The 24,626-nt window shown below is 67.7% G+C and overlaps 3 protein-coding genes across 13 annotated transcripts; 2 read left to right on the top strand and 1 right to left on the bottom strand.

The window, feature by feature from the left end:
- Positions 1-178: 178 nt before the first annotated feature.
- ATP5F1B (ATP synthase F1 subunit beta) lies at positions 179-3,476 on the top strand. Its single transcript, XM_080635280.1, has 10 exons — positions 179-606; positions 929-1,111; positions 1,327-1,501; positions 1,609-1,730; positions 1,916-2,100; positions 2,186-2,344; positions 2,434-2,556; positions 2,695-2,907; positions 3,000-3,201; positions 3,295-3,476. Exons 1-10 carry the CDS (start codon positions 462-464, stop codon positions 3,390-3,392), a joined length of 1,605 nt encoding a protein of 534 aa, XP_080491406.1. The 5' UTR covers positions 179-461; the 3' UTR covers positions 3,393-3,476.
- A 373-nt stretch (positions 3,477-3,849) lies between these two features.
- On the top strand, positions 3,850-19,245 carry BAZ2A (bromodomain adjacent to zinc finger domain 2A). Of its 5 annotated transcripts, XM_080635279.1 has the most exons (29): positions 4,466-4,618; positions 5,785-5,913; positions 6,379-6,891; positions 6,981-7,124; positions 7,453-7,602; positions 7,735-7,938; positions 8,020-8,080; positions 8,153-8,261; positions 8,338-8,439; positions 8,530-8,740; positions 8,825-8,886; positions 8,965-9,030; positions 9,118-9,309; positions 9,411-9,665; positions 10,642-10,856; positions 10,934-11,008; positions 11,983-12,148; positions 12,234-12,293; positions 12,379-12,514; positions 12,602-13,116; positions 13,668-13,884; positions 13,963-14,118; positions 14,814-14,977; positions 15,058-15,320; positions 15,420-15,552; positions 15,632-15,778; positions 16,177-16,400; positions 16,477-16,620; positions 17,423-19,245. In XM_080635279.1, the coding sequence occupies exons 2-29, from the start codon at positions 5,787-5,789 to the stop codon at positions 17,589-17,591; spliced, it is 4,980 nt and encodes a 1,659-aa protein (XP_080491405.1). In that variant the 5' UTR covers positions 4,466-4,618; positions 5,785-5,786; the 3' UTR covers positions 17,592-19,245. The 5 variants fall into 5 exon arrangements, with proteins under 5 accessions (XP_080491402.1, XP_080491405.1, XP_080491404.1 ...); XM_080635276.1 differs by lacking the exon at positions 4,466-4,618 and adding an exon at positions 3,850-3,956 and having other exon boundaries at positions 8,530-8,886; XM_080635278.1 differs by having other exon boundaries at positions 8,825-9,030.
- Positions 19,246-20,284: 1,039 nt separating this feature from the next.
- On the bottom strand, positions 20,285-24,213 carry RBMS2 (RNA binding motif single stranded interacting protein 2). 7 transcript variants are annotated; one of them, XM_080635517.1, is made up of 14 exons: positions 24,103-24,196; positions 23,838-23,989; positions 23,318-23,466; positions 23,176-23,234; positions 23,003-23,094; positions 22,471-22,628; positions 22,285-22,364; positions 22,097-22,206; positions 21,954-22,000; positions 21,782-21,875; positions 21,648-21,695; positions 21,270-21,377; positions 21,116-21,190; positions 20,291-21,037 (listed from the first exon to the last, which is right to left on the bottom strand). In XM_080635517.1, the coding sequence occupies exons 1-14, from the start codon at positions 24,125-24,127 to the stop codon at positions 20,957-20,959; spliced, it is 1,278 nt and encodes a 425-aa protein (XP_080491643.1). In that variant the 5' UTR covers positions 24,128-24,196; the 3' UTR covers positions 20,291-20,956. The 7 variants fall into 7 exon arrangements, with proteins under 7 accessions (XP_080491638.1, XP_080491641.1, XP_080491640.1 ...); XM_080635514.1 differs by having other exon boundaries at positions 20,287-21,037; positions 21,782-22,000; XM_080635513.1 differs by having other exon boundaries at positions 20,290-21,037; positions 21,954-22,206.
- Positions 24,214-24,626: the final 413 nt, after the last annotated feature.

Genomic DNA, 24,626 nt, shown 5'->3' with positions numbered 1-24,626 from the left:
GTACCGGGAACGGGGACAGGGACGGGGGGGGAACCGGGGGAGGTGATGCTCGTGGCCCCGGTGGCTGCATTGCGGGGAGATGGAACGGGGGGAGCGGCGGCTCCATTGGCCGTAATGGGACTGGGGTGGGGACGGGACGAGGCGGAACCAGCCCCGGTGTCGCGGTCACCGCGCCCGGTCCAAGGACAACCGCGGACACGTGCGCCGCCGCTTCCGCCGCTCTGCGCTTGGCCCCTCCCCTTCCCGCTAACCTCGCCCAATCATCTCACGGCTCTCCTTGACGGATGGACCCGTTGTCCAATGGCGTCGCAGCGAGAAGCGAGCGCCGAGGAAAGCGTAGCCAATATGAGAGCGAGTGCGGGTGGCGCGGTATCCAATGGGGCGCGTGACGTGGCGCCTTGGTCCCGCCCCCCGAGGGCCGTGCAGGGGCGGGCGGGGCGCGGTGCTCAGTTGGCGGCGCCATGTTGGGGCTGGCGGGTCGGTGCTCGGCGGCCGCCGCCGCCGCCGTTCGGCCGCTGCTGCGGCGCGAGGCCGGGCCCGGCCGCGGCCTCCTCCCGCTGCTGCTGAGCCGCGGGGCCGCGCCTGCCTCCGCCGCCGCGGAGCCGCGTGAGTGCGGGGCCGCGCACGCGGGGTCACCTTGGGGCCTACGCGGGTGAGGGGCCGGGGCCTGTAACCGGACGGCGAGGGGCGGAGGAGCGGCGGGGATGGAGCGGGAGCCGGGGCTGCAGCGGGGGGGGGGAGGCATCAATTTGCAAGGGGGGGGGGTCTCAATTGCACCGGGGGGGGCTTACGGGGGTACCGGCGGGTTCCGGGGTATCGGAGGGGGGATCCGGGGGTCTCGGGCCTTGCCCCGGCCCCACACGGGTGCCCGGAGCTGCCCTTCCCCACCCGACCTTGACTCGTCCCCGTTGTCTCCCCCCCGCTCCAGGCCGGGACTATGCGGCCCAGGCGGCCCCCGCGGCCAAGGCCGGCTCCAGCACCGGGCGCATCGTGGCCGTTATCGGCGCCGTGGTGGATGTGCAGTTCGATGAGGGGCTGCCCCCCATCCTGAACGCCCTGGAGGTGCAGGGCAGGGAGACGCGGCTGGTGCTGGAGGTGGCTCAGCACCTCGGTGAGTATCCGGTCTTGCCATGGCCATGCGCTCCCATTGACTTCTCCATGGATCTCAATGTGAGGAGGAGGGAAATGGCCTCAGGACCACGTTTCCCTTTGGGATTTCGCGGCCTGCGGCTTCCATCCCCTTGGCAGGGCCTGGGGGAAGGCACCAGCAGCTCCCTAGGGCCAGCCCGAGGGCGCTGCTGCAACGCTGCCCTTGGCCTTTGGCAGGGGAGAACACGGTGCGCACCATCGCCATGGACGGTACCGAGGGGCTGGTGAGGGGCCAGAAAGTGCTGGACTCCGGAGCTCCCATCCGCATCCCCGTGGGCCCCGAGACCTTGGGCAGGATCATGAATGTCATCGGGGAGCCCATCGATGAGCGGGGCCCCATCACAACCAAACAGTGAGCGAGGCTCCGGGCACGCTTGTGCCGCGCTCCTGCGCCGTCAGCAGGGTCCACGCTGGCCCCGGGGCCTGGTTTGAGGTCCTCAGCCCCGTTCCTCCCTGCAGGTTTGCTGCTATTCACGCTGAAGCCCCTGAGTTCGTGGAGATGAGCGTGGAGCAGGAGATCCTGGTGACAGGGATCAAGGTGGTGGATCTGCTGGCGCCCTATGCCAAGGGTGGCAAGATCGGTGCGTGCTCTCTATGGGCATTGGGGGGGGACCGGGAGATTCCTTCACTGATGAGGAACCATTTGACTTTCGTTCTTCTGAGCTGGCTGAAGCCACTTTATTGATCTGAGGAGGAAAAGGGGAGCAGGGAGATGGGGGAGCAGCCGGGATGGGCCCGGGATCGAGCAGGATTCCCTTGTTCCCAGGTTTGTTCGGAGGTGCCGGTGTGGGCAAAACGGTGCTGATCATGGAGCTCATCAACAACGTGGCCAAAGCCCACGGCGGGTACTCGGTGTTCGCCGGCGTCGGGGAGAGGACCCGCGAGGGCAATGACTTGTACCATGAGATGATCGAGTCCGGGGTCATCAACCTCAAAGATGCCACATCCAAGGTACAGAGAAGGAGTCTCCTGAAGGGGGGAGCCGTGGGGGGGGGGACACCGGTAGCACCGTGCCCACCCATGTCCTCGCCCGCAGGTCGCTCTGGTCTATGGGCAGATGAACGAGCCCCCCGGTGCCCGCGCCAGGGTGGCCCTGACTGGGCTGACGGTGGCTGAATACTTCAGGGACCAGGAGGGTCAGGACGTGCTGCTCTTCATCGACAACATCTTCCGCTTCACCCAGGCTGGCTCCGAGGTGGGTGCTCAGCACCAGCCCCTCTGTGACCCCTCCTCCGTCCACTGATGCAGCTCCTCATAGCCGCTGTATCCCCCCTGCCCCTCAAGGTGTCAGCCCTGCTGGGGAGGATCCCCTCTGCCGTGGGTTACCAGCCCACCCTGGCCACCGACATGGGCACCATGCAGGAGAGGATCACCACCACGCGCAAGGGATCCATCACCTCTGTGCAGGTGAGGCTGCGACCACATTGTGCACCCTAGGGATGCTGCGTCACTGTCTCCTCCTATCCCCATCATCCCCTCCTATCCCCATTATCCTTTCCCATCCCCATCGTCCTTTCCCATCCCCATTGTCCCCTCCATCCCCAGGCCATTTATGTGCCAGCCGACGACTTGACCGACCCTGCCCCTGCCACCACCTTTGCCCACTTGGACGCCACGACGGTGCTGTCCCGCGCCATCGCCGAGCTGGGCATCTACCCCGCCGTGGACCCCTTGGACTCCACCTCCCGCATCATGGACCCCAACATCGTGGGGCCCGAGCACTACGACGTGGCTCGAGGGGTGCAGAAGATCCTGCAGGTGAGGGATCCAGGGCTGCCCCCCGTAGGAAGCTAGGGGGGTGCACGTGGAGCCGCTCACCCTCGCCCCCCCTTGTTTTCTGCTCTTTGCAGGACTATAAGTCCCTGCAGGACATCATCGCTATCCTGGGCATGGACGAGCTCTCCGAGGAGGATAAGCTGACGGTGGCGCGGGCGCGCAAGATCCAGCGCTTCCTATCCCAACCCTTCCAAGTGGCCGAGGTCTTCACCGGCCACATGGGCAAACTGGTGCCGCTGCAGGAGACCATCAAGGGCTTCAAGCAGATCCTGGCAGGTACAAGGAGAACCGAGATTGGGGGGGGGGGACAGGGACGTTTTGGGGGTTTCCCCCCCCTTCTCCTCCTCTTCACACCCCATCTCCCCCCAGGTGAATATGACCATCTCCCAGAGCAAGCCTTCTACATGGTGGGGCCCATCGAGGAGGCGGTGGCCAAGGCAGAGAAGTTGGCTGAAGAACATGCTTGAACGTGGCCCCCCCAAAACACCGGATCCCCCCCCCCGGACACCCCCCCCAATATTTAACATTTCCAATAAAACATCAGTTGAAAACACCCCCGGGGGCCTCGTGTGAGCTATGGGGGGGCAATGGGCTCAAGGGGGGTGGGGGGCAGGAGATGGAGGTCACACAAATGCACCCCCAAGCCGGTTATCATGGGGGGGGCCTGGTCCCAGTGTCTCCCCCCATTGGAGCTCCACCATTTTGCAGCACAAAGCCCTATGGTCCCGGCTGCTGCAGCTTCATCCCGGGGGGGGGCCGCGGTACCGGCAGCACCGGGGGGCTCAGGGATGGGTTCCCAATGCGGGGGTCCCCACAAGCGCTGCACCCCCGGGTTTAACGGAGGGGGGGAACCCCCTTGAACCCAACCGGGGCCGCGGTCCCTTTAAATGGCGGCGCGTCCCCGCGGCGGAGGGGGTGGTGGCGGCCGCTGACATCACGCGGGGCCGGGAGCACCTGCGCGACACCGGGACCGGCACCGGGAGCGCGCCGGGCGGGCACCGGGGCTGCCCCCCCCCCGCACCCTTCCATAGGTACGTACCGGGGCTCCCCCCCCATAGATACGCACCGGGGCTGCCCCCCCCGCACCCCATAGGTAGGTACCGGGGCTGCCCCCCCGCTCTATGGGTACGCACCGGGGCTGCCCCCCCCATAGGTCCGCACTGGACGGGACATGGAGCCCCCCCCGGGGCTGTACCGGGGCCCACGTCTCGGTGACCGGACTCAGCACCACGGGGCCCCCCCCGTTTGTCGCGCACGGGGCCGGGATATCCCCATATCCCCCCCCCTCCATTCCCTTTGGGACCGCACCGGGACCCCCCCCTCCACAACCGGTACCGGGGCCCTGCGCACCGCGTGACGTCACCGGGGATCCCGGGGGTCGGGCTGCGTTTGGGGGTAGGGGGGGTCAGAGCGGGGGGAATCCCCCCCCCTCCCCCACGTGGGTGCTTGGCTCCTCCCCCCCCTCCCCCCCCCCCCTTCCCGGTGACGCGCGCGCCGCTCCCGGTGACGCGATCGCGGCGGCGGTGACGTGCGCGGGGGGGGGGGGCGGAGCTGGGACCGCCGCTTCCTGCCCTGCGCCGCCGCCGTCGCCGCCGCCCGGGCCCGGCCCGGTCCGTGCGGAGGGACCGAGCCATGAGGAGCCGCGTCCCGCCCCGCAACGCCTGAGCCGGGCCCGGGGCGGGGCACGGACACGGTAACGGCACCGGTAACGCTACCGGTAACGCGCGGCCGCGGCTGTTAACGGCGGCGCGGGGGGGGGGAGCGGTTGCGAGGGGGGTGCGGGGAGGGACCGCGCCGCCTGCGGTGACCGGTAAAACGTCCCCGTGGCCCCCCCCCCCGTTACCGGCACTCGGTGACCTCCCCGCCCCCATCCCGCACGTAAAGGGAGTCCCCGTGCCCCTCCCCCCATCTTTGTGCCCCCCCCCGTCCGGTTCCGCCTCCCGGGACCCCCCCTTTGCGGGGGGGGGGGCTCCTCCATCCCAACGGGACGCGGTTTTGGGGGGGTCCTTGCATAGGGACGGGGGGGTCCCCGCTGTTGGCAAAGGGGGGTTCCCCACAACCCCCCCTGCAGGAAGCGGCCGGGAAGGGCCCGGTTCGTGGCACCGGTGACTGCGGGTCCTTGGGCTGGGAGCGTCCTTCAGAACCGGGTCGTGTCCTGCTCCCGGTGCTGCCGGGTCCATGGCACCGGGCACAGGGGCTCAGTGGGGACCTGCTCCGTGTCCCGGCTCCGGTTACTCACCGTGGCCCAGTTTGCGGCTCCATTCCCGGTCACGTGCCGCTGCCAAAGCCGGGGGGGCGGGGGGGGGGGGGGCACCGGGCCCCGCACCGGTGACACCGGCTCCCTCCATCCATGGGCCCGCATCCATCCCATCCCATCCCATCTGCACCCAGCGCATCCCTTTGCTGCCCGCCCTGACCCCCAGTCCCGGTGCTGCCCCGGTGCCATCCCGGCAGCGCCGTCACCGCCCATACGGGTTCCTCCGGCGCCTGAGTCACCGGGGGCCTGCAGTGGGTCCGGGTGTGATGAAATCCCCGCCGCGCTCTCGCCGCGGCTGCGATGGGGCCATCGGGGCTGGACCGGGGCTCCCGTCTCCTCCACTGCCCCATGGCACCCGCTTGGGTCCTGTCCCCATTGTCTGTGCCCTGGGGGGGGGCCTCAAAGCTGCTCCCCACTGGTGAAGGTCACTGCCATGACGCGAGGATCCGGCTGCACCGGTGGCACCCATGGGGGGCAGAGCTCTGGGCTCTGGGCTCCTCCATTGGGGGGGGCCCCGGCTCTCATCGGCGATGCCACCCCTGAGGTGCGGGCACGGAGCTCATCCTGCGCCGTCCCCATCATCGCCTCTCGTCCCCCTGCAGCGATGGAAGCAAACTCGCACTTGAGCTTCACCTCCGCACCCGCTGCCTCAGGACCGAAACCTGCCTCTGCCTCAGGGGACAGCCCCTTCGCCCCCAGCTCCGCGCTCGGCTTCTCCCCACAAGGGAAAAGTAAGTGCCCCATAGGGCCATGGTGTCCCCATAGGGGCCTTGGTGTCCCCATAGAGGTCGTTGTGTCCCCATAGGGCCATGGTGTCCCCATAGGGACTGTTGTGTCCCCATAAAGGCCATGGTGTCCCTATGAGGCTGTTGTGTCCCCACAGAGGCCATGGTGTCCCCACAGAGGCCATGGTGTCCCCATAGAGGCCATGGTGTCCCCATAGAGGCCATGGTGTCCCCATGAGGCTGTTGTGTCCCCATAGAGGCCACGCTGTCCCCACAGAGGCCATGGTGTCCCCACAGAGGCCATGGTGTCCCATAGGGGATGGAACCGCATGGATTTACCCCATCAGCTGATGCCAAGCATCCGGTTAATCCCCGGCATGGGGAGCCGGTCCCACCGGGCACGGAGCCCTGGGTGCAGGCAGCGGTTGTGGCAGCAGCCCCTTGAGCATCCTCTCCGTGTCTCCCTCCTAGGTCTGAACGGGGGCATGAATGTCAATGGCTTCTCCACTGTCTCGCACCCCAGTACTTCAGGGCCCCTGGCCCCCAGCTCGCCGCCCGCGGGCACGCAGCCCCTGCGCTCCTATGACTGCCTCTGGGACTACGCTCCGTACCCCGGCACCGGCCCCGGCGGCCTCAAGGACGGGCGCTCCTCCACGCCGCCGCTGTTCCCGCTCAACGGCACCGAGCCCCGGTCCCCGGGACACGGCACCAACCTGCGTGCGCCGGAGCTGTGGGGCAACGGCAGCGCCGGCCCCATGGGGCTCAACTTCGACTCGCAGGAGCTCTACGACTCCTTCCCCGAGCAGAGCTTCGAGCTGATGCCCAACGGGCCCGACGGGTTCTATGGGGCCGCTCAGCCCTTCCCGGAGGAGCCGGGTACCGGTGATGGAGGCAGCGATGCCGCAGCCAAGGAGATCCCGGCTGCTCTGACGGAGAACGGCGGCGGGCTCGTGGGCAGCATGGAGCTGGAGGAGGCGCAGCCGGGTAGGTCCCGGTGCCGCGGGCGCGATGGGGCCGGCTCCCTCCCCGTCCCGTCGCTGTGGGGTGCGCGACGTCTCCATCGTTCCCTTTAGACCTCAAGATGTGCGGCTACAACGGGGCTGCCCCCGGCGCGGGGGGGCCGGGGCTGGGGGCCGCGTCTCCCATCGCCCCCCGCCTGGAGGACGCCGCCATCCTCAGCGAGGACCCCCTGGAGCCCTTCGGGTCGCTGGGCGCAGGTAGGGAAGGGGCGACGGGGACGGGGCGGGCAGGGGCGGGCCCGCGCCAGGCTCCTCCGCTCCCTGCTCCCGGCCCTTCCCGGCCCTTCCCAGCCGTGACGAGGCGGGCGCTCAGCGCCCAACTTCCGCGCCGCGGCTCCGCATCCACCTCGGCCATTTTGGGCTCCGCTTCCCAGCGGCGGAGGCGGGGCCGGGGGCTCCCAAACCCTTTTAACCCCTCCGGTGCCGGTCCCGGTTCACCCTTTTTGGGGGGGGGGGGGGCAGATGTGGGTCTGTGCCCGCCCCCCCACCTCAGCCCCCATCCCTGCCGCTTCCCCCCCTCTCCCAGATGCCGGCGCCGGGGATCTCTATGCCATGGATGATGCGCAGCTCGTGAGCGACAAATCCCCCCTTGGGGACCCCCCCGACCTGCACGATGGCCCCTTCAGCCTCCTGCCCCCCCCGCTGCTCGCCGGGCCCGGCTCGCCCGCGCTGCACGGTGCGTGCCCCACAGCGGGGCTATGGGGAGCCCATAGGGATGCGCTCTGGGTACCAGCCCCCCCATAGCGGGGGGGGGGGTGGTGTCTCTGGGGCAGAGCAGGCGGTGACGCCCCTGCCCTTGACCCCATAGAGAGCAGCGTGGACCTGAACAGCAGCAGCCACGTGGGGCTGGAGGAGTCGGGGTCCCTGGAGCTGGACCCCACAATGGGGACCCCGGAGTCCCCGGCCCCATCTGAGGAGGAGGAGGAGGAAGAGGAGGAGGAGGAAGCCGCCGCCAGCAGCCCCGAGGCTCCATCCGCACCGGGGGCCGCGGCGCTGAGCTCCTCAGCATCAGGTAGGGCCGGCCCCCCCCATGACCCCCCTCTGAGCCCCCCATCACCAGCGCCAAGCCCAGCGCCCGTCCCCTGCCCCGCAGGTGATGCCCCGCGCCGCCGCATCGCCACGCAGGAGGAGGTGCGCTTCCCGCTGCAGCACGGGTACGTGCCCCCCCCCCCACGCCCTGCCCCACGGCTGCCCCATAGCACGGGGCTGACGCTCGCTGCGCGCAGGTGGAGGCGCGAGGTGCGCATCAAGAAGGGGAACCACCGGTGGCAGGGGGAGACGTGGTACTATGGGCCCTGCGGGAAGAGGATGAAGCAGTTCCCGGAGGTGATCAAGGTATGGGGACAGCACAGAGCCCCCCAGCCCCTGACCCCCCCATCACTGCCTTCATCTCCCTGCTCCTCCTCCCCAGTACCTGAGCAGGAACGTGGTGCAGGACGTGCGCCGCGAGCACTTCAGCTTCAGCCCCCGGATGCCGGTGGGAGACTTCTATGAGGAGCGGGAGACGCCGGAGGTGGGTCCGGGGCCCCCCCCCCATGCCCCCCCCCCCCCCCCCCCCCCATGCCTTGATGCTGCGGAGCGGTGACCCCGTGTCCTGGCGCAGGGCCTGCAATGGGTGAAGCTGAGCCCCGAGGAGATCCCGTCCCGCATCCAGGCCATCACGGGCAAGCGCGGGCGGCCCCGCAACGCCGAGAAGCCCAAGGCCAAGGAGGCGCCGGCGGCCAAGCGCGGCCGGGGCCGGCCCCCCAAGGCCCGGATGCTGGATCTGCTGAGCAAGACGGATGCGCGGCTGCTCAAGAGGCTCGAGGCCCAAGGTACGGCCCCGTGGGGCAGCCCCTGTGCTGCTGGGGGGACCCCGGCCCTGGGTCCCTGGGCTCCATCGTTCCCTGCTCCCATAGAGGTGCTGAGCGATGAGGACAAGCTGAAGATGAGCAAGATCAAGAAGAAGATGAGGAGGAAGGTACGAGGGGATGCGTGGGGCTTGGGGGGGCGCTGGGGGACCCATTGGGTCTTTGAGCTTGGGTTTGGTCCCTTCCAGGCTAAGAACAAGCAGAAGCAAGAAGCCAAAGCCCCCAGAGCGAAGGAGGCCAAGAAGAAGGGCAAGGTGAGCGCATGGGGACGAGCGGGGCAGGGAGAGGGGAGGTGATGGAGCTGCTCCCCCCCCCTCAATGCATCCCCCCCGGCTCCTTAGGCCAAGGAGAAGAAGAGCAAAGCAGAGAAGGGCAAAGACAAAACCCGTCCCAAGGAGAAGAAGGGCAAAGGGGCTCGCAAAGGGGACAAGGGGCTGGCGGCGCAGCGGCGGCTGGAGGAGCGGCAGCGGCAGCAGCTCATCCTGGAGGAGATGAAGAAGCCAACGGAGGACATGTGCCTCGGGGACCACCAGGTACCTGTGATGGGGGGGGGACACCGTGACACCGGCGGTGTCATCGCCCTGCCCCGGTGCCTCTGACCACCCCCCCCCCCCCCCGGGTGCCTGTCCCGCAGCCGCTGCCGGCGCTGTCGCGCATCCCGGGGCTGGTGCTGCCGGGCGCTGCCTTCTCGCGGTGCCTGGCGGTGGTGGAGTTCCTGCAGAGCTACGGGCGCGTGCTGGGGCTGGAGCCCGGCCGGGACGTGCCGAGCCTGAGCGCGCTGCAGGAGGGGCTGCTGGGGCTGGGCGACAGCGCGGGGCGGCTGCAGGACCTGCTCGTGAGGCTGCTGCGCGCGGCGCTCGGGGACCCCGGCCTGCCCCAGTACTGCCAGGTGAGGGGAGACGTGGTCCTGGTCCCATCCTGTCCCCATCCCATCCCTGCCCCAGTACTGCCAGGTGAGGGGAGACGTGGTCCTGGTCCCATCCCGTCCCCATCCCATCCCTGCCCCAGTACTGCCAGGTGAGGGGAGACGTGGTCCTGGTCCCATCCCGTCCCCATCCCATCCCTGCCCCAGTACTGCCAGGTGAGGGGAGACGTGGTCCTGGTCCCATCCCGTCCCCATCCCATCCCTGCCCCAGTACTGCCAGGTGAGGGGCGATGTGGTCCTGGTCCCATCCCGTCCCCATCCCATCCCTGCCCCTGTACTGCCAGGTGAGGGGCGATGTGGTCCTGGTCCCATCCTGTCCCCATCCCATCCCTGCCCCTGTACTGCCAGGTGAGGGGAGACATCATCCCCATCCCAGCACCATTCCCTGCCTGATTCCAGCCCTGAGCCCTGCCCCATCCTGAACCCAGTCCCCATTTCCTGCCTCAGTCCTGGCCCTGATCCCTGCCCTGATCCTGGCTACAAGTCATGTCCCAGACCCAATTCCAGCCCCACTTCCTGCTCTGATTCCAGCCCCTGCCCTAATCCATGCCCCGTTCCCTGCCCCATTCTTGACCCCGATCCTGCCCCTAATCCCTTTGTTGGTCCCAGCCCCAATCCCTGCCCCATTCCTGCTTCAATCCCAGCCCTGACCCCAATCCCTACCCTATTCCTGACCCCAATCCCTGCCTCAGTCATTGCCCTAATCCTGACCCCATTTCCAACCCCTTGTCCCATTCCCAGCCCCATTCCCGGCCAGGCTGGGATATCAGTGCCTGCGAGGCCCTGGCTGCTGCAGGCTTGGGACAGGGGAGCCCGGGCAGCCCTTGGGATGCTCCTGCCTGTGTCCCCCCATGCCCGGGCTTGCTCGCACTCGGTTCCCGTTCCTGCCATCCATGGGGTGCTTTGGATGGGTCCTCATCCCTCCCTTTGCTGCTCCCAGTCCCTGAAGATCCTGGGGGAGAAGGTGTCGGAGATCAGCCTGAACCGCGACACCGTGTCCGAGATCCTGCGCTGCTTCCTGACGGCGCGCGGGGCGGGCGAGGAGCTCTGCGAGGGGCTCAGGACCAAACCCTTCCAGGCGCTGCCTCCGGACACCAAAGCCTCAATCCTGGCCTTCCTGGTGGATGAGCTCAACGGCAGCGCCCTCATCATCAGGTGGGTGTCAATGCGGGGGGCAGAGCTGATCCCGACCCCTCCGGCTCCATCCCCTTCCCAACGGCGTCTCCCTGCAGCGAGATCGACAAGACCCTGGAGAGCATGGCCAGCTACAGGAAGAACAAGTGGATCATCGAGGGCCGGCTGCGCAGGTGGGTGCTGCTTGGGGGTCCCACTGCGTGCGCCCCAGTGATGCAGTGGGGCAGCTGCCTGTGCCCCAGTGATGGAGCAGGTCCTGCTGTGTGTGCCCCAGTGATGGATCGGGTCCTGCTGTGTGTGCCCCATTGATGGAGCAGGTCCTGCTGTGTGTGCCCCATTGATGGAGCAGGTCCTGCTGTGTGTGCCCCATTGATGGAGCGGGTCCTGCTGTGTGTGCCCCATTGATGGAGCAGGTCCTGCTGATTGTGCCCCATTGATGGAGCGGGTCCTGCTGATTGTGCCCCATTGATGGAGCAGGTCCTGCTGTGTGTGCCCCATTGATGGAGCAGGTCCTGCTGTGTGTGCCCCATTGATGGAGCAGGTCCTGCTGTGTGTGCCCCATTGATGGAGCAGGTCCTGCTGATTGTGCCCCATTGATGGAGCGGGTCCTGCTGTGTGTGCCCCATTGATGGAGCAGGTCCTGCTGATTGTGCCCCATTGATGGAGCAGGTCCTGCTGATTGTGCCCCATTGATGGAGCAGGTCCTGCTGATTGTGCCCCATTGATGGAGCAGGTCCTGCTGATTGTGCCCCATTGGCAAACCGCATCCTGCTGATTGTGCCCCATTGATGGAGCAGGTCCTGCTGATTGTGCCCCATTGGCAAACCACATCCTGCTGATTGTGCCCCATTGATGGAGCAGGTCCTGCTGTGTGTGCCCCATTGATACAGTGGGGCCTGCTGCATGTGCCCCATTGACACACTGGGAATGCCCCATTGACACAGGGGGTCCTGCTTGTGGCCTCTGCTCCTTCCCCTCCATGTCCCAGGGCTGGAGGGGTCGGGATGACTGTGGTGGAGCCAGGTGCCCAGTGGGGCAATGGGATGGGCAATGAGGCAATGAGGCAGGCAATGGGATGGGCAATGAGGCAGTGGGGCAGGGAATGGGGCAGTGGGGCAGGCGGTGACCCCTGTGCTGTGTGGGGCAGGCTGAAGGTTGCCCTGGCCAAGAGAACCGGGCGCCCCGAGTCGGAGATCACGGGGCTGGAGGACGGACGGCGCCGGCGCAGCTCCCGCCTCACCGAGGACCCGGCGCTGGACCTGGAGGAGGAGGAGGAGGAGAACCGGGGCCGCCGCTCCCGCAGGGAGGACGAGGTGGGTGCCCCATGGGGCGCTGCCGTGGGGCAGACGTGGGGGGGGCTCCATCCCTGCTCCCTCACTGCTCCCATCCCTCCCCCAGGTCGACACCTCCGCATCCAGCATCCCCGAGCTCGAGCGGCAGATCGAGAAGCTGGCCAAGGTGAGCGGGCGATGGGGGCCCGGGGGGGTCCAGCCCCGCCGTGGGGCTCTGTGGGGCCCGTCCCCACCTTGCGCTCTCCCCATAGAGGCAAATGTTCTTCCGCAAGAAGCTGCTCCATTCCTCGCAGACGCTGCGCGCGGCATCGCTGGGGCAGGACCGGTACCGGCGGCGCTACTGGGTCCTGCCCCACTTGGGCGGCATCTTCGTGGAGGGCGCGGAGGGTGAGAGTGGGGCAGGAGGGAAGGGAAGGGATGGAGGGGACCCCCCCATAGGGGAATGGCTCCCAACGCCCCATCTCCTCCCTGCAGCGGCAGAGCCGGAGCCCCCGGAGGAGAAGGTGCCCCCGGTGAAGCCGGAGCCGGTGCCGGTGCCCGTGGCCAACCGGGTGCCCCCCCCGGCCTCGCGGTCCCGGGGCCGGCCCCGCAAGAGCAAGGAGGAGCTGCCCCAGCACTGCGGGCCCCGGCCCCCCCCGCCCCTGCTCAATGGGGCGCTGGAGGAGCCGGTGGCCGTGGGGCAGAGCCAGCACGACCTCAGCCAATCGGCGTTCCTGTCCTGGCTGAGCCAGACCCAGGCCTCCCTGCTCAAGGGCTCGGTGCTCACCCCCGACAGCAGCCCCGGGAAGGGGGACCCGGGGCTCCCGGTGCCCGAGGCCCCATCGGACCCCGCCGAGGAGGAGGAGGAGGAGGAGGAAGAGGAGGAGGAGGAGAGCGCCCCGGAGGACAAGAGGGGGCCCTGGTTCCATGCCCTGCCCCGCACCCCCTGCGACGACCGAGCCCCCCTCGCTACCTCCTCCGCCGGGCAGCCCAAGGGCACGGCCAGGCAGGTGCGTGCTGCGGGGAGCAGGATGGGACCCTCGGCCTGGCACTGGGGTGCTGAGCCCAGGAACACCACAGGGGTCTGGGGCTGAGGGGTGGGTCTGTGCCTGCCCCATCTGCCCCCCTCCATCCCCTTCCGTCCCCCTCCATCCCCTTCCGTCCCCCTCCATCCCCTTCCGATCCCCTCCATCCCCTTCCGTCCCCCTCCATCCCCTTCCAACCCCCTCCATCCCCTTCCGACCCCCTCCATCCCCTTCCGTCCCCCTCCATCCCCTTCCGCCCCCCTCCATCCCCTTCCGTCCCCCTCCATCCCCTTCCGCCCCCCTCCATCCCCTTCCGTCCCCCTCCGTCCCCTTCCGTCCCCCTCCATCCCCTTCCGTCCCCCTCCATCCCCTTCCAACCCCCTCCATCCCCTTCCGTCCCCCTCCATCCCCTTCCGTCCCCCTCCATCCCCTTCCGTCCCCCTCCATCCCCTTCCGTCCCCCTCCATCCCCTTCCGACCCCCTCCATCCCCTTCCGTCCCCCTCCATCCCCACCTGACCCCCTCCATCCCCACCAGCTCAACGGCCTCCCCACGGACGACCCCACGGCTCCTTTGCTCGCTTCCACTCCGGTCCCCGCCGGCACCAGGACCCACGGCGCCTGCCCCAGGAGCCGGGGCAGCCTGGACCCCCTGGGGGGGCAGCCCAAGCGCCGGGGGCGGCCCCCGACCAAGTTCTTCAAGCAGATGGAGCAGAAGTTGCTGACGCAGCAGACGGAGCAGCCGGTTCCCCCCGGTGAGAGCTCGGCTCCCCATGGGGTGCCCCGGGGGCCGCGGTGCTGAGCGGCGCTGAGCGGTGCTGTGCCCCCTGCAGAGATGCAGAGCGGGTGGTGGTGGCTGCAGCATCCCGAGGAGCTGGAGGCCGTGGCGCGGGCGCTGCACCCGAGGGGCATCCGGGAGAAGGCGCTGCACAAGCACCTCACCAAGCACAAGGAGTTCCTGCGGGAGGTCTGCCTGCGCGCCAGCACCGGTACTGCCCCTGCGGTGGGGTCTGCCTGCACCCCGCATCCCCCCTCTGATCCCGCATCCCCCCTCTGATCCCGCATCCCCCCTCTGATCCCGCATCCCCCCTCTGATCCCACATCCCCCCTCTGATCCCGCATCCCCCCTCTGATCCCACATCCCCCCTCTGATCCCGCATCCCCCCTCTGATCCCGCATCCCCCCTCTGATCCCGCATCCCCCCTCTGATCCCGCATCCCCCCTCTGATCCCGCATCCCCCCTCTGATCCCGCATCCCCCCTCTGATGCCGCATCCGCCCTCTGATCCCGCATCCCCCCTCTGATCCCGCATCCCCCCTCTGATCCCGCATCCCCCCTCTGATCCCGCATCCCCCCTCTGATCCCACATCCGCCCTCTGATCCCGCATCCCCCCTCTGATCCCGCGTCCCCTCCTATGTGTCTCCCATCCCCTTCTATGCATCCCCCACTCCCTTCTATGCGTTCCTCATCCCTTTCTATGCATCCCACATCCCCTTCTATCCATCCCCCACCCCCTTCTATGCATACCCCATCCCTTTCTGTGCATTCCCTATCCCCTTATGTGCGTCTCCCATCCCCTTCTGTGTGTCCCCCATCGCCTTCTGTGCCTTCCCCATCCCCTTCTACGCGTCCCCCATCCCTTTCTGTGACCCACATCCCCTCCTCTGCATTCTCCTCCTCCAGACCCCATCTTCCACCCGCGCCCCGAGGCGGCCGGAGCCGCTGTGTCTCAGGAAGCCCTGGCCCGGTGGTCGGTGATGGATCGAGCCTACGAGACCGACCTGGCTGTGCTGCAGTGGGTGGAGGAGCTGGAGCAGCGCGTGCTGATGGCCGACCTGCAGATCCGGGTGGGTCCCGGGGCGCTGCGGCGCAGTGCCTGCATCCCGGTACCCATCCTGACCCCCCCCTCTCCTCTGTTATCCCATAGGGCTGGACGTGCCCCAGCCCCGACTCCACGCGGGAGGACCTGCGGTACTGCGAGCACAAGGTGGAGCCCTTGGAGGACATCACGGTGCGGAGCCGGCGGGACGGGATGCCGCTGCGCCGGGAGCGCACCAACCCGCTGGACCTGGCCGTGCTGCGCCTGGCGGCGCTGGAGCAGAACGTGGAGCGGCGCTACCTCAAGGAGCCGCTTTGGCCCCTGCACGAGGTGGTGCTGGAGAAAGCGGTGCTGAGCAGCGCCGAGGAGATGTGAGCCCCCCCTTTCTCCTGCCATTGGATGCGAATGGATCATCATCCCCCCCCCCCCCCAGCATCGATCCCCATTGATCCCTGCTGATCCCATCGCAGAGCCTACGAGATCACGCCGCGCGTCCGGACGTGGCGGCAGACGCTGGAGCGGTGCCGCAGCGCAGCCCAGGTCTCCCTCTGCATCTACCAGCTCGAGAAGTCCATTGCCTGGGAGAAGTCGGTCAACAGAGTGGTGAGGAGCAGGATCGGGCCCCGTTGGGCTGCCGGGGGGGGGCGGTGGTGGGGCCGTGGTTGAGCCGCGCTCCCCACAGACCTGCCTCGTGTGCCGGCGCGGCGACGACGACGAGCACTTGCTGCTGTGCGACGGCTGCGACCGCGGCTGCCACCTCTACTGCCACCGGCCCAAGATGAGCGAGGTGCCTGAGGGCGACTGGTTCTGCTCCGTCTGCGTCGCGCGGGTACGTGATGTGCACCCGGCTGCGGTGGTGACTTCTCATTCCCATCCCATTGCATTCCATCCCATTCCGTCCTGTTCCATTCCATCCTATTCCATCCCAATCCATCCCCTTCCATCACATCCTCTTCCATTTCATCCCATCCCCTTCCATCCCATCCCTTTCCATCCCATCCCCTTCCATCCCATCCCCTTCCATCCATTTCCATCCCATCCATTTCCATCCCATCCCCTTCCATCCCATCCCCTTCCATCCCATCCCCTTCCATCCCATCCCCTTCCATCCCATCCCCTTCCATCCCATCCCCTTCCATCCCATCCCCTTCCATCCATTTCCATCCCATCCATTTCCATCCCATCCCCTTCCATCGCCTCCCCTCTCACCCTCTCCCATCCCTGCAGGCAGGGCAGTACCGGGACCCCATCTCCCCTCGGCGAGGGAAGAAGCGGAAACGGGGCCGTGTCTTCGGGGGGAGCTTGGCAGAGGAGGACGAGGAGGGGAGCCCCCGGCGCCGGCGCCGCCGCGAGGGGCTGCCCGCACCCCGATGCCCCGGTGAGGGGCTGTCCCCTGCCAAGCGCAGGGGGGTGACGCTGCGGAGCCAGCCCAGCGACCTGACCTGCTGCGAGTGAGTGGGGCCAAGGGGGGGGAATGGGGGGGGCTCCATCCCCAGGGCGCTCCGCCTGAGCCCGCTGCTCCCTCAGGATCATCCTGATGGAGATGGAGGCGCACGAGGATGCTTGGCCCTTCCTGGAGCCCGTCAACCCCCGCCTGGTCCCCGGCTACCGCAAGATCATCAAGAACCCCATGGACTTGGGCACCATGCGCACGCGGCTGCTGCGGGGAGGGTGAGGTCCCAATGGGGATGATAGGGGGTCCCCGCTGGGGCTTGGGGTCCTGATGGGAGTGACGGGGGGTACCCACTGGGGATGGGGAATCACTGTAATGGGATCACACTGGGGATATTGGGGTCCTGATGGGGATGGTGGGTACCCACCAGGAATGGGGATTCACTGTAATGGGATCACACTGGGGATATTGGGGTCCTGATGGGGATGGTGGGTACCCACCAGGGATGGGGATTCACTGTAATGGGGATCACGCTGGGGATACGGGGGTCCCCCTGGGAATTGGGGTCCTGATGGGAATGGGGGTCCCCACTGGGGATATTGGGGTCCTGATGGCGATAAGGGGGGGTACCCACCAGGGATGGGGATTCACTGTAATGGGGATCACACTGGGGATACGGGGGTCCCCCTGGGAATTGGGGTCCTGATGGGGATGGGGGTCCCCACTGGGGATTGGGGGTGTCCCATTGGAATGGGGGGGGTCCTGCTGGGGATTAGGGGGGGTCTCCCTGTGCATGTGGATTCCCTGGGATTAAGGGGGGGTCCCCACTGTGGAGCTTGGCTCCTGCTGGGAATGGGGGGATCCCACTGGCGATTGAGGGATTCCTACTGAGGACTGGGGGTCCTGTGGGCATGGGGGCTCCCCACTGCAGTGCCCTGCACTGATTGGAGGTGGTCCCGCTCCCGCTGCGGATGGAGAGATCCCCACGGGGGGCTGGGATCTCGATTGGGTTGGGGGGGGGGGGGGGATCCCCATCCCCACCAACGTTCCCCCCCCCGTGTGTGTCCGTCCCCCCCCCAGGTACTCGAGCTCGGCGCAGTTCGCGGCCGATGCGCTGCTGGTGTTCGACAACTGCCGGACCTTCAACGAGGACGAGTCCGCGGTGGGCAGGGCCGGGCGCAGCCTGCGCCGCTTCTTCGAGAGCCGGTGGGAGGAGCTTTATCAGGGAAAACACGTGACTGCCCCGTGACCTGCGGGGGTCCCCCCCATCCCGCACCCCCCCCCCCCCCCCCCCCCCAATAAGAACTGACTCCTCTGGAGCTGATCTCGCTGCCTGCTGATCCCTTGCGGGGGCCCCCCCCACCACCACACAACCCCCCCCCCTTATCCAACGCCCCCCCCCCCCCCCCGGAAAACACCAACTCACAAACTGTATAAGCCAAAAAGACAAAAAAAAAAGTGGTTTTTTTTTTTTTCCTTTATTTTAAACTATTATTTTCTAATTAAGAACTAAAATATCCCATTCCCCCCCCCCGACCCCCCCCCATTTTTATCCCCCCCCCCCTCCCCGCTGGGACTATTTAATGATAGCAATAGTTGTAGTGAATGTGTCCGAGCGCTCCCGCGCCGCGTCTCCATGCATTAACGGCCAGTAAAGTGGACTTAACCCCCCCCCCCGCCGGGCCCCCCCCCCCCAGCCCGTGCAGACACTTTATGGGGACGGGGGGGGGCCCCCCCAACCCCCACCCGAGGCCAGGGACCAAACTGGGGAGGGCGGGGGGGGGGGCGGCCCCGCACCCCCTTTCCCTGCCTCCACGTCTCAGGAAGACCCCGGCCCCCCCCCCCCATTCCCAGCGTGGGGACCCCCCCCCCCCCGAGGCCGCCCCCCCCATCCCTCAGGGACGCTACTGCAGCCCCCCCCCCCAACATGGACTTGAAGCTTCAGGCGGGTGTTTGCCCCCCCCCCCACGCAATGGGGGGGGTTGCACTGGGTGGGGGGGGCGTAAAGTGGGGACCCCCCCCTCTTTTTGCCCCCCAGGACCCCCTTCATGCAAGGGGTGGCCAGGATATTACGGGTACTCTGGGGGTGCAGCGGGGCCATGGTGGGGCTTGTGCGTGTGTTGTGTGTGTCCCCCCCCCCGGCCCTATAGAGCACTGAAAACAACTCACCTACCTGGGCAAGGGGGGGTCCGGCCTCACCCTGTGCCCCCCCCCTCAAAAGTAGCCTTTATTTCTCTCGGAGAACCTCAGAAGCCGTGGATTTTGTGTTGTTTCCCTCGCGTTGAGCAGAGCTGGAGGCGCCCGAACTCACTTTGTACCACAGAGAACTTTCTATTTTCTCTACCCAGCCGCGCCGTCCGGACGCGTTTCTGTGCGCTTTGAGTCTCCAAACCACCCGCTTCGGGGTGTTTTTCGCCTCCAAACCACCCGTTCCGGGGCGGGTTGCACCCCCTTTTTCTTTCTCGTTCTTGTTTGGGTTCTTTGCGCCGTTTTCTGCAATCTCAGCAGCGTTCTCATGTTCGTTCAGTTGAAGTTTCCCCTTCCTGGGGTCCAATGGGGGGGGGGGGGGGGCGCGCTGTTTGTGCGTTGTGTGTCCGTGTCCCCCCCCTTCCTTCACCCCCCCCCCCGTTTTCTATAAGCAGCCGTGTCGTTTTAGTGACTTTTTTGATAAATGTACAGGTTTTTGGTGAATTTCACTCGATTTCTTTCTATATTTTTAGGACCAAGCTCGTTTTTAAGCATTAAGGTTGTGAGGAGGAGGATGGGGAACACCTCCCCCCCCCCCCCCATTCTTCTCCCCCCCCCTTTTCATCCCCATAACCCCCCCCCCCCACGCTGCCTGTCGATGTCCCCCCCCCTCCATGCGCTGTCGGAGAATAAAACCAACTCACGTTTGATAGACACACGCTGGTAGGACCCATTTGTGCGGGGGGGGGGACACACACACATCATTATGGGGGGGGGGGTGAGGGTTTAACCCCCCCTTACCCAAAACCACCCAAATCGGGTTTGGTTTTTTTTTTGCTGTTTTATTTAAAAACAAAAAGAAAAAACAACCTCAAGGGGAGGGGTTTGGGGGGGGGGCTTTTTTTTTGGGGGGGGGGCGAGCGCGGAAGCGGGAAAGGGGGGGGGGAATTTTGGGAATACAAAACTAGAAACCTCTCGAGATCCTTAAAAAAAAGCAACTTAAAAACCTGTACAAAATGCGCTACGTATAAATTAAAGAGGGGGGGCAGCAAAAGGGGGGGGGGCCTCGGCTTTGTTGCTGCCACTCTGGCTCCCCCCCCCCATATTGGCTGTGGGACCCCCCCCAAAACTCAGCCTCCCCCCCCTTTCATTCCCAATGGCAACGGGTTGGGGGCTCAGCACCCCCTGGGCAGGGGGGGCTCCCTCTTTGGTTCCTTCCATGGGGGGGCCCCCCCAACCAAAGGGGCTGCACAAGGGGGGGGCCCGGCAGTAGCAGCAATGGGAGAGGTGGGTGATGGCTGGAAACCGGGGGGGCGTCACCACGGGTTATGGGGGGGGGGGGGTGAAGGACTGGAGCCCCCCCCCCAGACCCCCATATCCTTGGCTGAGCGCCGAGCTGTGGGGTGAGGTAGATGTGTGGTGGGGGGGTCCTGATGCCCCGGGGGGGGGCAATGGGGACTCCAATGGGGGGGGGGGGCTGGAAGAACCATGAGGCCCATAGGCAGAGCTTGCGGGGGGGGGGGGGGGGTGGCCACAGCCAGCCCCAGAGCTGGAAGCAAATTGGGAGGGGGGACGACACAGACGGACGGACCCACAGCGTGGGGGGGGTCGCAAAGCCGAAGGGGGGGGTCTGGGGCAGCTCATTTCCCCCCCCCCCCCAGTGTGACTCCCTCTATCTTTGGTTGCAAGAGCTGCCCCCGAGGGCCCCCCCCTTGATTGTCGCTGCGGGGGGGGGGGGGGGGGGGGGCACCCCCGGGTGCGGGGACGTTAAAGTGCCTGGTGGACCCTGGGGGTGCCCGTTGCCCATGGTAACGGGGGGGGGTTATTGCACTTATCCTGCCCCCCCGGGCCGGGGGCAGCATGCAGAGCCCCGGCCCGCGCCCCCGGGGCAGGAATGGCTGCGGGGGGGGGGGTGGTAACGGGGATAAAGGGGGGGGGGCAGCACCCCCGGCCCTGCGGGGGGGCTGGTGCCCAGAGACCGGACCCCACGGGGGGGGAGGGGGGGCGGGATTTGCCGTCACCCCCTCACCGCGGTCCCCAAACCGGGGGCACCGGTTGGACCGGGCAGCAGAAGGCACGGGGGGGGGGCACTGCGGCAATGGGGGGGGGGGGGCCGCGGGCCCTGGAAGCACAATGGGGGGGGCAGCCGGTGACCCCCGGCCCCCCCCCCCCCGCGGGTCTGATTTTGCTTTTTTTTGTCTTTTTTTTTTTGCTTTTTCTGGTTTTTTGTAGAAAATGTGGGAGGGAAAAACCCCCCCCGGGGCGGGGGGGCAGCGAGATGGGGATACCCCCCCCCCTCCGGGGCTTAGGGTCCCCCCCGACCGGGATATGGGTCTTTCCCGAAGCGGGGGGGGGGGGGGGTGGCAGCACTGGGTGCGGGGGTCCCGGCACAGCCCCTCCCGGTGGCTGCAGGCGGGGTCCCCCCCATTACTTGGGGTAGGGGTAGGGGAAGGCGCCGGGCTCGGACGGTGACTCGATGGGGCCGTGGGTCGGGGCAGCGCTGCCGTCCTGTGGGGAGGCGTTAGTGTGGGGCTGGACCCCTCCAATCCCCTGTGACCCCCCCCATACCTCCCCCTCCATGCTCACCTCCAGCGGGAGGGCAGGCGGCACCGGTGGGTACGGCGGGATGAAGGCTCCGGGGACGGCGGCGGCCGGTACGTACTGGGGCGAGCAAAGGGGGTGTCACCGCGGTGGGACCGGGGGGTCAGGGGGTGTTAAAGGGGTCTGGGGGGGTTCTTACCGTGCCGGCGCTGCCCAGCGAGAGGTGCCCGAGCTGCTGGGCCAGGGGGGCCACCACGGAGGGCTGGAGGGGGACAGCGTGGTCCACAGCGGGGGCCAGCACCGCGCCCTGCACGGGCCCGTCAGCACCGGGGGTACCGGGACAGGCAGGGCACCCCCCCCGTGCACAGGGCTATGGGGACCGGGACAGGGGGCACTAGGACCCGGGGGAGGCAGGGCTGGGCCAGGGGACGGGGCTGGGAGGGGCATGTCCAAAGTGGGCGGGGTTTTGTTCTCAGTGGGCGTGGTTAAGGACAGGGTGGGCGGGGTTATGGGCTCAATGGGCGGGGCTTCCTATACACACACCCACACACACACACACCCCCCCCCCCCGGCTCACCGTGGGCTGCACCAGGTACGAGGGGTGCATCCAGGCGGGCCCATGGACCTGCGGGAGGGAGGGACGGAGAAGGTGGGGGGGCTCCCTCGAGCACCCCGACCCCCCCATCAGGACCCCCAAGGACCCCCCCATACCTGGTAGGAGGACACCGGGGAGGGCAGGTACGGGGCCAGCGCCGTGGGCGCGATCATCCGGCTGGGGGCCAGGCCATAGGGCGCCGGGTAGAACCTATGGGGCAGGGGGTCAGGGGGGCACAGCCGCCAGCGCCCCCTCCCACCCCACTGAATCCATGGTGGGGGCACCCACCCGTTCTGCAGCGCTGTCGCGGGGTCATAGGCCAAGGTCACTGTGCCCTGCGGAGGGAGGGAGAGGGCCAGCATCGCCCCATAGCCCCCCCATAGGGCAGCATCGGGGTCTGCCCCACAGCAGGGCCCACGCCCCGGTCTCACCGCGTCGCCGTCCCGGGCCCAGGCTCTCCCATTGGGGACGAACTTGCTCTGGCTCTGCCGCTTCTTCTGGCCCCCATCCGCGAACTTGCAGAGCAGTGGGTCCGGGGGGGCTGCAAGGAGGGGTCCATCAGCACCATCAACCCCAGACCCCCCCCCCCCCCAAAGCCCCACAGACCCCCCCATCTCACCTGGCACCCCGGGGGGGGTCTTGATGTACTTCCCATTGAAGTGGGTGATGACAGCCTCGCACTTCTCCGTGGACTCCATCCTGGGGGCCAGGGGGGAGCAGTGCTGGGGCCACGCATGGGGACCCCAGACCCCCAAGTTCCCCCCATCTCCTGCACCCCCCCCATCCCATTACCCCCCCCCCATACCGTGCAAAGCCCACGCCGCGGCTGGCACCGTGCGGGTCCCGCAGGATGCGGGTGGACACGACCTGGCCAAAGGGCTTCAGCAGCGCCTCCAGCTCCTGCTCGTCCACCCCCAGCGGCAGGTTCGAGATGTAGAGGTTGGTGGGGTCCTGCTCCTGTTGCTGGGGGGGCGGATGAGGGGCTCAGATGGGTCCCCATTGGGGTTCCCCATTGCAAGCATCCCCACTGGAGGTACCCATTGGAGGTACCCATTGGTGGTCCTCATTAGGGGTCCCCATTGGAGGTACCCATTGGAGGTCCACGTTGGAGGTACCCATTGGAGGTCTCTATTGGAGGTCCCTATTGGGGGTCCCCATTGGAGGTCCCCATTGGAGGTCCCTATTGGGGGTCCCCATTGGGAGTCCCCATTGGGAGTACTCATTGGGGGTCTCTACTGGAGGTCCCTATTGGGGGCCCCCATTGGAGGTACCCATTGGGGGTCCCCATTGGGAGTCCCCATTGGAGGTACTCATGGGGGGTCACTGTGGGGCTGTACCTTGGCCATCTGCGCCTGCACACCGCTGGCCTTGAGCGCTGTCACCGCCTTCTGCGCTGCGGTGGGGCTGTCGAAGTCGACGAACCCATAGCCTAAAGAGGGGGGGGGGGTACAGTGAAAAGGGCCCCCAGGACCCCCCCCCCCGCCAAACCTCCCCCCACTGCCCCCCAGACCTTTGCACTTGTTGGTTGTCTTGTCCAGGATGGCTTTGGTGGAGACGATCTTCCCATAGCTGCAGGTAACAAGGAGGGGGGTCAGCACCCACGGTGCCCCCCCCTCCCCATTGTGTTTCCCCCCCCCCAAAGCCCCACTCACGGCTGGCAGAGCTTCACCAGGTCCTGGTCCGTGGTGCCCGGGTGCAGCCCCCGGATGTAGAGGTTGGTTTTGCTGAGCTGGTCCGTGCCCCCCCCCGCGGGGCTGGGGCTGGGGGGGCCCAGCGGCTGCGCCGGCGCCACATAGGGCTGCTGGGGGGGGGGGGGGGGGCAGGGGGTCAGCACCCACAAACCCTAACACCACCCCCCCCCCGCCATGGTTGGATCCTGCCCCACACCCATGGGGGTCCCCCCAGAGTCAGGCTTGGGGTGGGAATGGGGTGGGGGGAACCCCTTTGACCCCCCCCCAGCACACGCGTGTCCCAAGCATGACACACGCATGTAACACCCGTGCGGGGCAGATGCGCGTGTGCACGCCTGTGGGCGCCGTCGAACACGGACGGGGAGGGGGGGGGGCAGGACCTCCCCGCATCGCTCCGTTCCCCCCACCACCACCCCATGGCCTGTGCGTGCCTCCCGGTGCGGGGCGGGACGGGGCCGGTGCGGGAGCCCCCCCCCGGTACCTTCTTGCCGCTCTTGTTGTAGGCGAAGGCGGGGAGGCCCGAGCGCGGCGGCACCGAGAGCAGCATTCCGCCGAGCGAAGGGGCCGGGGCGGGCCCGCGCCTGACGTCACGCCCGGGAGCCAGCCGGGAAGCGGCGCTGCCACCGACGGGTCCTAACGCCCGGATGGGACGGGACGGGACGGGGCGGCCCCGGTGAGCTCCATAGGGATGGATCCCCGCGGTACCAGTGCGCACCGGATGCACACACAGCTCCCCCACCCCATACCGGGAATGGGCGCGGAGCCCCGCATCAGCCCCGACGTTGAGTCCCGCTTCTTTAAGACCGCGAAGCCGCGGCCCCCTTAAGGCCTCGAAGCCGCGGCCCCCTTAAGGCCTCGACGCTGCGGCCCCTTTAAGGCCTCGAAGCCCCGCCCCTTTAGGCCCTCGCAGCCCCGCCCCCGCCACCATTACCCCTCGGCGCTGCTCTGGCCCCGCCCCTCGCCGCCCGCACCATGGGCGCGGCCATTTTGGAGCTGCCGATCACGTGGTTCACCCTCCCCACATACACACACCCCCCCTCCCGCGGTCAGGCGGGGCCGCCATCTTGGCACCGCCTTCCGTATCCACGTGACTCCGGCGGGCTCCGCCCCGCTGGTGAAGCCGGGCTGGGGGCCGCCATCTTTGGGGGGGTGTATGGAGTCCATGGGGGTCTGTGGGCCAGGATGGAGGTCTTCAGGTGTCTATGGGGCAGGATGAGGGTCATGGGGGGGGTCTGTGGAGCAGGATGGGGGGTAACAGGGGTTCTGTGGG

This window comes from Psittacula echo (assembly GCF_963264785.1).
Source record: "Psittacula echo genome assembly, chromosome: 27".
Classification (NCBI taxonomy): domain Eukaryota; kingdom Metazoa; phylum Chordata; class Aves; order Psittaciformes; family Psittacidae; genus Psittacula; species Psittacula echo.
This window is presented reverse-complemented; position numbering and strand designations above follow the sequence as displayed.